At 43.0% G+C, this 12,989-nt stretch overlaps 1 protein-coding gene across 4 annotated transcripts in view; it reads right to left on the bottom strand.

Moving 5' to 3' along the window:
• SMARCA4 (SWI/SNF related BAF chromatin remodeling complex subunit ATPase 4) overlaps positions 1-12,989 on the bottom strand; it is a 648,210-nt gene that overhangs the window by 387,303 nt on the left and 247,918 nt on the right. For all 4 annotated transcript variants that reach the window (XM_069604251.1, XM_069604249.1, XM_069604250.1 and 1 more), the window contains exon 22: positions 1,436-1,522. In XM_069604251.1, coding sequence (XP_069460352.1) covers positions 1,436-1,522 — 87 coding nt within the window. The remainder of the gene's footprint in view (positions 1-1,435; positions 1,523-12,989) is intronic.

The following is a 12,989-nucleotide window of genomic DNA, read 5'->3' on the forward strand; positions in this document are numbered from 1 at the left end:
TATAAGTGTTATTTGAATACTTGCCACTGTGAAACTATGTTGCAACCCTACAGCTCACATTGCCCCCTCTTCAGATAAGCCTGGCTGCTCAGTCACACTACAAACTTGTGTAGTACAGACTTATACTAAAGGTTGGGTTAACTATTGTCAAGAGGACAAGGCTGGTGTAGTCTCCCGCAGGGTTATTACATAAAATCATGACAAACAATAACTTTAAAAAGACACTATGGAGAGTCTAAAAAATGACTGCCATAAAAAGAGTAAGATTCTGTGAGGGTGGTATAAGGAAAAATAATCCACCAGTAAAGCAAAATGTTTTGGAGTTGACCCTGTTCAGGAAGATTTACCATTACTAAAGTAACCAAAAATCCTGAGTGCTTGTCTAGGGTAAAACAAAAGTGTACCTCACTGTACTGCATTATAAGATGCATTAAACAATGATAAAAAGTTAACAAAAGTGGCAACAAAGTAAGAAAGACTAAGGGAAACAATGGGCCCCATTACGAGGTCGGCGGTAACCTGCCGGTGCAACCAGCAGGTCGGCGGTAACCACCGACCCCTAACACCGGATCCGCAGCCTGACTTCCCGGTGGCACCGGACATTACAAGTCCCGGCGGAGCTGGAAATCAGGCGGCATATTTTGTAAGTCCCCATTGGAACGGGGACTCCGAAGCAATGGTGCTGGTGCTTAATTGACAACTCTGCCTGCCGGGACCACTGCACCCAGCTGGGTCAGACCTGTCGGTCGCAGCGGCCCCGGCAGGCAGACTTCGCGTGGTGGTCCGAAAACAAGGGTTCTGTAAGTGGTTTCTGGATCGCCACACTTTCCCCATGACAAATTAGCAAAAGCCAGGGGAGTGAGGCTGAAGGCTTCACTGCACTGCAAAAAGAGGTCAGATACACAAAAGTAAAAGGTTTGAGGGTCCATAAAAACGTAGGGAAAGGTGCTACAAAGAGAAATCTTTCCTAACACGGAGTCCCAGTTTAGGACTTTCAACCTTACAGCGTGGTGATCTGGGTGCTTGAGCATAATGTGAAGCGTATTTCTAACATCCATTTATACCTTTGAACAGACAATGTTGCTTCAATGATAGATCAGAGAGCTTGCACACATGCTTCATCTTACAAAGAGGGAACATTTAATGGGGCTTATGATTACAATTATTCCAACATCAGAGATGAGCCCTTCGACTTAAGTACACAAAGCAAATTAATGTGACAGACTCAAATATTCCCCAATTAAACGGTGCATGTTCCCCAGATCAACTTGCTGACTGAGGAATTGCCATCTAACTTTAAGTAGTCAAAGCATACAAATATGGGGATGAGCTGGCATTTAAGCACTGCACTGAACATCCTACCCTTTGTAACACAGTGAGACAGGAATTGCACTCAGCACTGTAGTGTGCTGGCTCGTCTGCAACAATCACTTACCTCTATATGCTGGAACATGTATGGGTGATTACAAATTTTCCGTAACTGCATAATAGTGTTCATCAGCGTCTTGGTTCCACCTTTGCCCTGATGGGAAAACACATAATTGTTCAAGTCAAGAAAGAGCCCAGGAATGGGAGCCACTCAGACAAATACAAAGGAACATCAGCATAGGCAAGGGAGAGAAGATACTTCAAGAGTGCACAGCATCACGTACTGCCAGCTGTACGAAAGGGATGGTATCACAAGTATTGACACTGACAATGGATACAATTTTTAAAACCTTTAATGAAAATGTTGGGGTTGGAGAAACTCCTATTCTGCCCTAGAACTAAGATGGGAGTAGTCTCGACCATCAAATGAGAAACAAAGCAAAATGCCCTATTTTTAGGGAGAATTCTCAGAAATGTGCTAATTCCCTCCATTTTAGAGACCCCCAGCAACTTTGGTGGATTTTGAGGACTTGTAACCTGGAGCGAGTGAGAGCCTTTTTCCCACTCTCTCATGTATTTTAATGTGATTTTGTACACTGTTTCTTTTGGTGATGGAGTCTGACAAACTCCATAGGCATCATGGTTTACATTGTGTCACACAGCACCTTCAGTGCAGTGGCACAGGGAAGTCTTTCAGATTTCCCAAAGGTTTAAATACCTTCTCTGGGATAAACTACTGTTTCCCAGAACAGTAAAGTGAAATTGACTTTACTTACCATTGTAACTTTCTAGACCCAGCACACACTATCTTACAATAGGGTGCTGGAGGGGTTACCTAGTATCCCCTTTGTCTAGTTTCTCATGTAACATTTTTATGTTACCCTTTTCTCACTGAATGGCTGGTGGCAGTGGTTTCGTTTTAACTACCATGGTGTGCATTTACCCCGGGCTGCGTTCGCCAAGGGTGCCATTTTTGTCAAAATGGCCTGGTCTTCTTTTTTCGCCATTTATTTGTGGAAAGGTCCTTCTTGAGATTTACTCTGCGTGCCAAACCAGGTTTGGTCCCATAGTTCGCTTTGCCTTTGGCGGGATTCACGAGTGAAGCTCCAGGGTGTCTGGGGTAGGCAGGAAGTGAGGGAGGTGCCCGAAACTCCTGGTGCTTAGTCTCCTAGGAAACTCAAATGCACTCTGTGGTGATTGGCCTGCTGACGGGCCAGCAAGGACAGCCACCCTGCTGGGTGAGTGACAGCTAGGCTCGAATGAATGGTAGAGAACTGAATAAAAGGCGAGGCTATTGGCTTGGAAGGCAGAGTCGACTACTGGACGAAGGAACCAAAGAAGACCTTAAAGAGGACGCCTGCTGCAACTCCTGGACTGTTGATTTGCCCGGTGAAGCCCTACTGCTGTGCTGAAACTCCAAATTATATCGACACAGAAGCCCCTGCAAGGACGACTTCTCCCTTTGAGTTGGTGGGACCAATCAACTCCAATATAAGCCACCTGGACAGAGTTGCTGTTGGAAACCGTATAGCCAGGAAGAGGACCATCAGATTGTGTGCGTACCTAACAGAGTTTGGGACCCCAGAAGCAAGGAAAGTCCATCTCGAAAGACAGGAACTGCAGTGTTGCTATTTGCGGTAGACGCGAGGAGCTGAAACACTGAACAGCCACTGAATTGAAGATTGCCGGTTGCGAGCGGTGACTGTTCCATTCCAGTGCAGGAATCCCCAGAAGTCCTCCCTCGACTGAGGCCCAGGAACAATGAGGTCTGCAGAGCTGCACAGGAGCAAAAGTCATCTGCTGCACCTTTCTTCATTCTAAAAGGTACTCTAAATTCTGAGCTTAACTCTTACTTTAGAGCTGCTTGCATCTTCTACTACTCACAAGTCTAATCAGCTTGTGGCCTTACATTTGATTCTTCTTTTCTTCAAAGACTTTGAAAACACTGTACATTGGGGGATCTGAAAGTATTTGCCTGTGGTCTCTTGTATGTTCTAAATAACCTTTTCCTTTGACTTATTATGTTTGTTTATTTTATTTGTTTAGCGCTCCAAACCCAGGGGTAGAAGGGCGCTTAAGAATACGGTTACAGCGTTGAGAAGTATCTTTGTGTTGTACACTTCGTGCATACTTTAATACATACATATATATACATTTATCAATCTACAGTTACAATATACATACAGTACATGAACTATTACTATATGATTCTAAATGTAACAGTGATATATTAATGTCCCTAGCAATTGTAGTCACCCGAGGATGTAGGTAGTATCTGTAGGCCATCCCAAAAGGGTATCTACTGATTTAGAGATATTGAAAGTGTGCATTTCATGAAGTGTATTTGAGTGTTACTGTTATATTGCTCCTGTCTGAAGAAGGTTTACTCTGACTGATAAATAAAATAATTGTTTATTCAAGAAACCCTGAGTGTAAGAGTTTATTTGAATACTTGTAACTGTAAATCTCTGTGTAACTCGACTACAGCTCACATCTGACCCATCTTGAGATAAGCCTGGCTGCTCAACACGCTACCAAAACTATGTAGTACAAGCTTATACCAACGGTTGGGTTTGCTATATCTGTAGTTAAGTTGTTTGTAGTGTTACCGGAGGGTACTGGGTACAAACATTGCCTAACACCTATACTAACAAAAACCTAATGCCTGGCTTATCTCTTGTGTAAAAAGGAGAAAATGTATGGAAAAAGAAAAAGCGAGTGTTTAAATGATAATGTGGCTGAACCAGCTCTCCTCCCCACGTTAGGCCTCACGAGGGTAGGCGATCCTTGTACACAAAGTTGAAACGGGTCTCCCTCAATCGGGCTCGGATCACTTTCGGATGTCGAAGTCTTTCGAATGTGCTTGATTTTCTTTACAGACCACCGCAGGACCACTTTCACTCTTGCTGTTTGTTCGCCCTTTAGCTTCTAACAATGCACCTTTCACAGAGACATTCAAATGTGATGTTAGGGAGAATTTTCATTTTAGTGCTTAATTCCTCCCACCTTAGAGACCCTCAGCTTTTTTGCTGGACTTTAGGACTTTTTAAATTTAACCCTGGAGTGAGACAGCCCTTGTTCTCACTCTCTCATGTGTTTTGATCTGATTTGGGTTATCGGTTTCCTTTATTTTTGGTGTCTGGCAAACTCCATGGGCATCTACTTTTTGTATGGTGGCAAACAGCACCTTCAGCGCAGTGTCACAGAGAAATCCTTTAGATTTCTCTTAAGGTTTAAATACATTTTCTTGGGTGAACTACTGTTCCCAAGAATAGTAAAGTGAAATTTCCTTTACTTACCATTTCTCTTTACAGGTCCAGCACACCCCATCTTACCTAGTAGCCCCTTTCCCTACCTACTCATGTAAAGTAAAAAAATGTATGTTAATCTCACTACTTTAAAGGGCTGGTGGCAGTGGTTGAATTTTCCTACCATTCTACCGCAGGCTGAATCCTCAGCTTCCGTATAGCACCCATGCGTGACCATTTTGACAAACTGACCCTGGTCTTCTTTTTTTTACCATTTTCTGTTTGTGGGGGCTTTCTTGACTTTTCCTCTGTGCGCCAAGCAAGATGTAAGCCCTTTCTTTGTTTTGCCTTTGGCAGGCTTCAGTACTGAACCCGCTTCTGGCTCCAGTGTGTCTGGAAGGGCAGGAAGTGAGGGAGGTTCCAGAAACTACCCTGTCCTTTGTCTTTAACAATGCCTGAATGCACCCAGTCCTGATTGGCTGGCTGGCAGTCCTTTCAGGAAAGCCTTCCTGCTGTTTGAGTGACAGCTAGGCTGTGCATGAATGGGAGAAACCTGCTTAAAAAGGCGAGGGTTTTGGGACTGAAGACAGTCGACCGCTGGGAAGAACAACCAGACAGAGAAACCGTGAACAATGCATGCTGCATCCTCCTGGACCTTTGAATTGGCAAGCCCTGCTACTATGATGAAACTCCTTTTTCTAATCGACAAGAGAAGCTCCGGAAGGGACGACTTCTTCGCTTGGATTAGTGGGACCAACTAACCCTGAGACAAACTCCACTGTACCACCTTCCCAGACTGGCTGTACTACTTTGCTGCTGCAGGAACAGAGTTCCTGGGGTCGAGAAATCCGTAGTCGAGTGCAACGTCTGTAATTCGGCCAGAAGCTCAAGGAGTCTCCCCAGGTCCCTCCAGAAGCAGGACGAGCAGAGCTCAAGTCCCCTCACCAGAGTGCAGGACTCAAGGAGTGATGGAAGTCCAAACAGTGTGCAAGATCTGCAGTGGTGCTGTTTACAGAGCGCTGAACCCGTGAAGTGCTGCTGATCTGAAAAGAGTCTGTAGCTGCCGCCGACCAGACGTCCCCCCACTTGTCCCCACGACTGAGGCCTAGGAACACAGGATTTGCATCACTGCAACCAGACAGAAGCCAGCTGGACCGCTCTTCTAACCAAAGGTACTGTTCTGACTTGTGTACTTACCCCAGCGTCTATAGCTTTGCTCTTCTCAGTTGAGACTTGCAGTAGCTGTTTTGCTACAGTTGATTTCAGCTCCACCCTTCACAATTGTAACAGCTTGGGACCCTACAGTGATTTTTCCTCAATAAACTCTCCAAATTTGGGCAATACTTTCTTATCTAAGAAGTCCCTCAGCTAAGAAATCTCTTGGTATTAGGCAACGCACCTTTTAATATAGGCCTGCACTACACAGGTTGGTAGTATGACTGAGCAGCCAGGTGTATTTTAATAGGGGTAATGTGAGCTGTAGCAATTAAATTCGCAAATACATGTAGCCAAGTAACCCTTACACACTTAAAGTTATAATACATTAATTATTTATTTATATTTCTTTGTGGTTTTGGCACCTTTTTCTCAGAGCCAAAGAAGAACAAAAAGCTCTGGTTAGGATTTCCTTGATCCCTCGGTCCTAGACTCTGGTGAGGGGATTCTGGACGCAGGTTTCCTGCTTCTGTGGGGGCCTCTGGATGCCCACGAAGATCGGCCGGATTCGCAATTCTGGAGACAATGCACTCACAGATGGTCGAGGTACCCAGGGTATTGGGATTCTGCAGCTTTGATAAGTCGCATCAAGTCGGGGGTTGCACCAAAATAAGAGTTTGTCCCACCAGCCTAAGGGAGGAAGTTGTCCCTTGCGGATCTTCCCTGTCCATTCGAAACCAGGGTCAGCACAGCTGCAGTGCTTCCCCGGGCACTTCGCGGTCCAGAACGGTGCTGCTGGCATCTTCTCATGTTCTGCGTCGGAATGTGTCCTCCAGTGGTCGACTCTACTTCTAGTCCCAAAAACCTTGCTTTTTATGGAAGTTCCCATTCATTCACAACCCTAGGCTGTCAATCACACAGCAGCTGACCAATAGGGACTTGCTTCACTCAGGCACACCTAGAGACAAAAGACAGGGACGTTTCGGGACCCTGCCTCACTTCCGGTCTTTCCAGACAAACTGGAGCCTGGGCGGGATTCATGGATGAAGCCCGCCAAAGGCAACACAAAAAGGACTCAAACAGAGTAAAAGCCCAAAAGAGGTGCAAGCTTTGGCTAAAGTGGGAAAAATGGAACTGCCCCATGGATCTGAGAGAAGCATTGATTGTCCTTCATACTAACACTACCTTGTGTATTAAATTGGACAAAAAGGGTACTCTCACTGAACCACTAAGAACTACAAATGGCCTTAAACAAGGCTGCAGATTAGCCCCTATGCTTTTCAACCAATTCATTTCAGACATACCAACGGCTTTTGAAAAGACAAGAATGTCCCCCCCCCCCATAAACTCGCAGGGCAGGCAGTGCGTCGCCTGCTTCAGGCATACGACTTGATTCTGTTCGATCAAACTATGGTTGGTTAACAGAGGCAGTTGGATGCATTAGAACTACTTGGACGACAATAGCCTAAAAGTCAACGTAGAATAAACTAAAATCTTGACATTCACAGGGAAAACCGTGCATAAACCGCCTGGCAAACAATCATGGTTCCTTAAGGGCGAAAAAATTGGTGAAGTACCGAATCTCATGCATCTGGGAATCTGTATTAGTTTATTTTTTTCTCTTCATGTATTAGTGGAGGCTCCTCAGGAGAATAGACTAACTAAAAACGAGAAACCGAGAAGATTCTGCAAATTCACTTTACAACCCGTTATTGATTTCGTTATTGATTTCTACACCATGAAAGTTGTGCCTATAATAACTTATGGGGTCGAAGCTATGCCACCATTATCAAAGGATTTATGGCCAAAACTGGAGGGAATCTATTGGAGACAGGAGTTGGCTCTTCCTGCCTGCACTCCCATTGACCTAATACAAGAAGTAGTGGGCGTAGTTCAATGGAATACTCTGGTATTCTTTTGCAAATTTCTTCTGAATAATCAAGAGTGTGGTTTCAGGGCTCTGCTTCAAAAGTCTGACTACAGGCTAAATGCCTGGAAAACGTCTTGTTTGACAATCTTGGATGAACTGAATTCCACGAACAAACTAATGACATATCCGGACAGTGTAAAAAAAAAAAAAAAATTAAAAAAACTGTTGGACTTGGACTGGATTTACATCAGAGAAAATGTCATATGTCTAAAGCTGTATGGCCAGAAAGATCCAAATTGTAGGGAAAGAGGAAATCCCCAAGAGTATGTTAGTGTTAAAGGATATTTGTACAGCGCACTATCAGCACAGCAGTGGTACCCTGGCGGTTCTGAAAAAGGGAGGGGGGGTGAGTTAGTGGGAGTAAGCTGGAAAAGTGTAAGAGCAGAGATGTGCTGTTGGCAGCCTTAGCCAGGTGGGTCCGTTGGCTGAGCTTGGGGTGTTTTGCGGTCGGTAGTCGTCGTGTTCTGTTGTGCAAGTCTATATGTGGTTTGTTTTGTAGTTGCAGTGTAATCAAGTTTGTGTGGAATGCTGTGGTTTAGGCTTGTGGTTGTGTTTGGTTAGAGTTTGAGAGGTGTATGCAAAGGGGTGAAATTGTTAGTGGATTGGTTAGTTGGCATTGCTGTCTTTTCAATTATGTCTAGGTGTGATGCTTGTTAACATTCACTATTTCGTCTGGGTGCAGCACTTGCTAATTTTCAATATTCTGTCTAGATGTGAGGCAGGCTAGTGATCATGATTTCATCCAAGTGTGGTACATGCTAACATTTACAGTTTCATCTAGGTATGGCGAATGCCAACATTCACAATCCTGTCTAGATGTGACGCAAGCTAAAGTTAAGAATGCCATCTAAGTGTGGTACATGCTAACATTTACAGTTTCATCTAGGTATGGCGAATGCCAACATTCACAATCCTGTCTAGATGTGACGCAAGCTAAAGTTAAGAATGCCATCTAAGTGTGGTACATGCTAACATTTACAGTTTCATCTAGGTATGGCGAATGCCAACATTCACAATCCTGTCTAGATGTGACGCAAGCTAAAGTTAAGAATGCCATCTAAGTGTGGTACATGCTAACATTTACAGTTTCATCTAGGTATGGCGAATGCCAACATTCACAATCCTGTCTAGATGTGACGCAAGCTAAAGTTAAGAATGCCATCTAAGTGTGGTACATGCTAACATTTACAGTTTCATCTAGGTATGGCGAATGCCAACATTCACAATCCTGTCTAGATGTGACGCAAGCTAAAGTTAAGAATGCCATCTAAGTGTGGTACATGCTAACATTTACAGTTTCATCTAGGTATGGCGAATGCCAACATTCACAATCCTGTCTAGATGTGACGCAAGCTAAAGTTAAGAATGCCATCTAAGTGTGGTACATGCTAACATTTACAGTTTCATCTAGGTATGGCGAATGCCAACATTCACAATCCTGTCTAGATGTGACGCAAGCTAAAGTTAAGAATGCCATCTAAGTGTGGTACATGCTAACATTTACAGTTTCATCTAGGTATGGCGAATGCCAACATTCACAATCCTGTCTAGATGTGACGCAAGCTAAAGTTAAGAATGCCATCTAAGTGTGGTACATGCTAACATTTACAGTTTCATCTAGGTATGGCGAATGCCAACATTCACAATCCTGTCTAGATGTGACGCAAGCTAAAGTTAAGAATGCCATCTAAGTGTGGTACATGCTAACATTTACAGTTTCATCTAGGTATGGCGAATGCCAACATTCACAATCCTGTCTAGATGTGACGCAAGCTAAAGTTAAGAATGCCATCTAAGTGTGGTACATGCTAACATTTACAGTTTCATCTAGGTATGGCGAATGCCAACATTCACAATCCTGTCTAGATGTGACGCAAGCTAAAGTTAAGAATGCCATCTAAGTGTGGTACATGCTAACATTTACAGTTTCATCTAGGTATGGCGAATGCCAACATTCACAATCCTGTCTAGATGTGACGCAAGCTAAAGTTAAGAATGCCATCTAAGTGTGGTACATGCTAACATTTACAGTTTCATCTAGGTATGGCGAATGCCAACATTCACAATCCTGTCTAGATGTGACGCAAGCTAAAGTTAAGAATGCCATCTAAGTGTGGTACATGCTAACATTTACAGTTTCATCTAGGTATGGCGAATGCCAACATTCACAATCCTGTCTAGATGTGACGCAAGCTAAAGTTAAGAATGCCATCTAAGTGTGGTACATGCTAACATTTACAGTTTCATCTAGGTATGGCGATTGCCAACATTCACAATCCTGTCTAGATGTGACGCAAGCTAAAGTTAAGAATGCCATCTAAGTGTGGTACATGCTAACATTTACAGTTTCATCTAGGTATGGCGAATGCCAACATTCACAATCCTGTCTAGATGTGACGCAAGCTAAAGTTAAGAATGCCATCTAAGTGTGGTACATGCTAACATTTACAGTTTCATCTAGGTATGGCGAATGCCAACATTCACAATCCTGTCTAGATGTGACGCAAGCTAAAGTTAAGAATGCCATCTAAGTGTGGTACATGCTAACATTTACAGTTTCATCTAGGTATGGCGAATGCCAACATTCACAATCCTGTCTAGATGTGACGCAAGCTAAAGTTAAGAATGCCATCTAAGTGTGGTACATGCTAACATTTACAGTTTCATCTAGGTATGGCGAATGCCAACATTCACAATCCTGTCTAGATGTGACGCAAGCTAAAGTTAAGAATGCCATCTAAGTGTGGTACATGCTAACATTTACAGTTTCATCTAGGTATGGCGAATGCCAACATTCACAATCCTGTCTAGATGTGACGCAAGCTAAAGTTAAGAATGCCATCTAAGTGTGGTACATGCTAACATTTACAGTTTCATCTAGGTATGGCGAATGCCAACATTCACAATCCTGTCTAGATGTGACGCAAGCTAAAGTTAAGAATGCCATCTAAGTGTGGTACATGCTAACATTTACAGTTTCATCTAGGTATGGCGAATGCCAACATTCACAATCCTGTCTAGATGTGACGCAAGCTAAAGTTAAGAATGCCATCTAAGTGTGGTACATGCTAACATTTACAGTTTCATCTAGGTATGGCGAATGCCAACATTCACAATCCTGTCTAGATGTGACGCAAGCTAAAGTTAAGAATGCCATCTAAGTGTGGTACATGCTAACATTTACAGTTTCATCTAGGTATGGCGAATGCCAACATTCACAATCCTGTCTAGATGTGACGCAAGCTAAAGTTAAGAATGCCATCTAAGTGTGGTACATGCTAACATTTACAGTTTCATCTAGGTATGGCGAATGCCAACATTCACAATCCTGTCTAGATGTGACGCAAGCTAAAGTTAAGAATGCCATCTAAGTGTGGTACATGCTAACATTTACAGTTTCATCTAGGTATGGCGAATGCCAACATTCACAATCCTGTCTAGATGTGACGCAAGCTAAAGTTAAGAATGCCATCTAAGTGTGGTACATGCTAACATTTACAGTTTCATCTAGGTATGGCGAATGCCAACATTCACAATCCTGTCTAGATGTGACGCAAGCTAATGTTAAGAATGCCATCTAAGTGTGGTACATGCTAACATTTACAGTTTCATCTAGGTGTGGCACATGCCAACATTCACAATCCTGTCTAGATGTGACGCAAGCTAAAGTTAAGAATGCCATCTAAGTGTGGTACATGCTAACATTTACAGTTTCATCTAGGTATGGCGAATGCCAACATTCACAATCCTGTCTAGATGTGACGCAAGCTAAAGTTAAGAATGCCATCTAAGTGTGGTACATGCTAACATTTACAGTTTCATCTAGGTATGGCGAATGCCAACATTCACAATCCTGTCTAGATGTGACGCAAGCTAAAGTTAAGAATGCCATCTAAGTGTGGTACATGCTAACATTTACAGTTTCATCTAGGTATGGCGAATGCCAACATTCACAATCCTGTCTAGATGTGACGCAAGCTAAAGTTAAGAATGCCATCTAAGTGTGGTACATGCTAACATTTACAGTTTCATCTAGGTATGGCGAATGCCAACATTCACAATCCTGTCTAGATGTGACGCAAGCTAAAGTTAAGAATGCCATCTAAGTGTGGTACATGCTAACATTTACAGTTTCATCTAGGTATGGCGAATGCCAACATTCACAATCCTGTCTAGATGTGACGCAAGCTAAAGTTAAGAATGCCATCTAAGTGTGGTACATGCTAACATTTACAGTTTCATCTAGGTATGGCGAATGCCAACATTCACAATCCTGTCTAGATGTGACGCAAGCTAAAGTTAAGAATGCCATCTAAGTGTGGTACATGCTAACATTTACAGTTTCATCTAGGTATGGCGAATGCCAACATTCACAATCCTGTCTAGATGTGACGCAAGCTAAAGTTAAGAATGCCATCTAAGTGTGGTACATGCTAACATTTACAGTTTCATCTAGGTATGGCGAATGCCAACATTCACAATCCTGTCTAGATGTGACGCAAGCTAAAGTTAAGAATGCCATCTAAGTGTGGTACATGCTAACATTTACAGTTTCATCTAGGTATGGCGAATGCCAACATTCACAATCCTGTCTAGATGTGACGCAAGCTAAAGTTAAGAATGCCATCTAAGTGTGGTACATGCTAACATTTACAGTTTCATCTAGGTATGGCGAATGCCAACATTCACAATCCTGTCTAGATGTGACGCAAGCTAAAGTTAAGAATGCCATCTAAGTGTGGTACATGCTAACATTTACAGTTTCATCTAGGTATGGCGAATGCCAACATTCACAATCCTGTCTAGATGTGACGCAAGCTAAAGTTAAGAATGCCATCTAAGTGTGGTACATGCTAACATTTACAGTTTCATCTAGGTATGGCGAATGCCAACATTCACAATCCTGTCTAGATGTGACGCAAGCTAAAGTTAAGAATGCCATCTAAGTGTGGTACATGCTAACATTTACAGTTTCATCTAGGTATGGCGAATGCCAACATTCACAATCCTGTCTAGATGTGACGCAAGCTAAAGTTAAGAATGCCATCTAAGTGTGGTACATGCTAACATTTACAGTTTCATCTAGGTATGGCGAATGCCAACATTCACAATCCTGTCTAGATGTGACGCAAGCTAAAGTTAAGAATGCCATCTAAGTGTGGTACATGCTAACATTTACAGTTTCATCTAGGTATGGCGAATGCCAACATTCACAATCCTGTCTAGATGTGACGCAAGCTAAAGTTAAGAATGCCATCTAAGTGTGGTACATGCTAACATTTACAGTT

The sequence above is a fragment of the Ambystoma mexicanum genome, chromosome 3q (assembly GCF_040938575.1).
Source record: "Ambystoma mexicanum isolate Mex_15411 chromosome 3q, UKY_AmexF1_1, whole genome shotgun sequence".
NCBI classification, from domain to species: Eukaryota; Metazoa; Chordata; class Amphibia; order Caudata; family Ambystomatidae; genus Ambystoma; species Ambystoma mexicanum.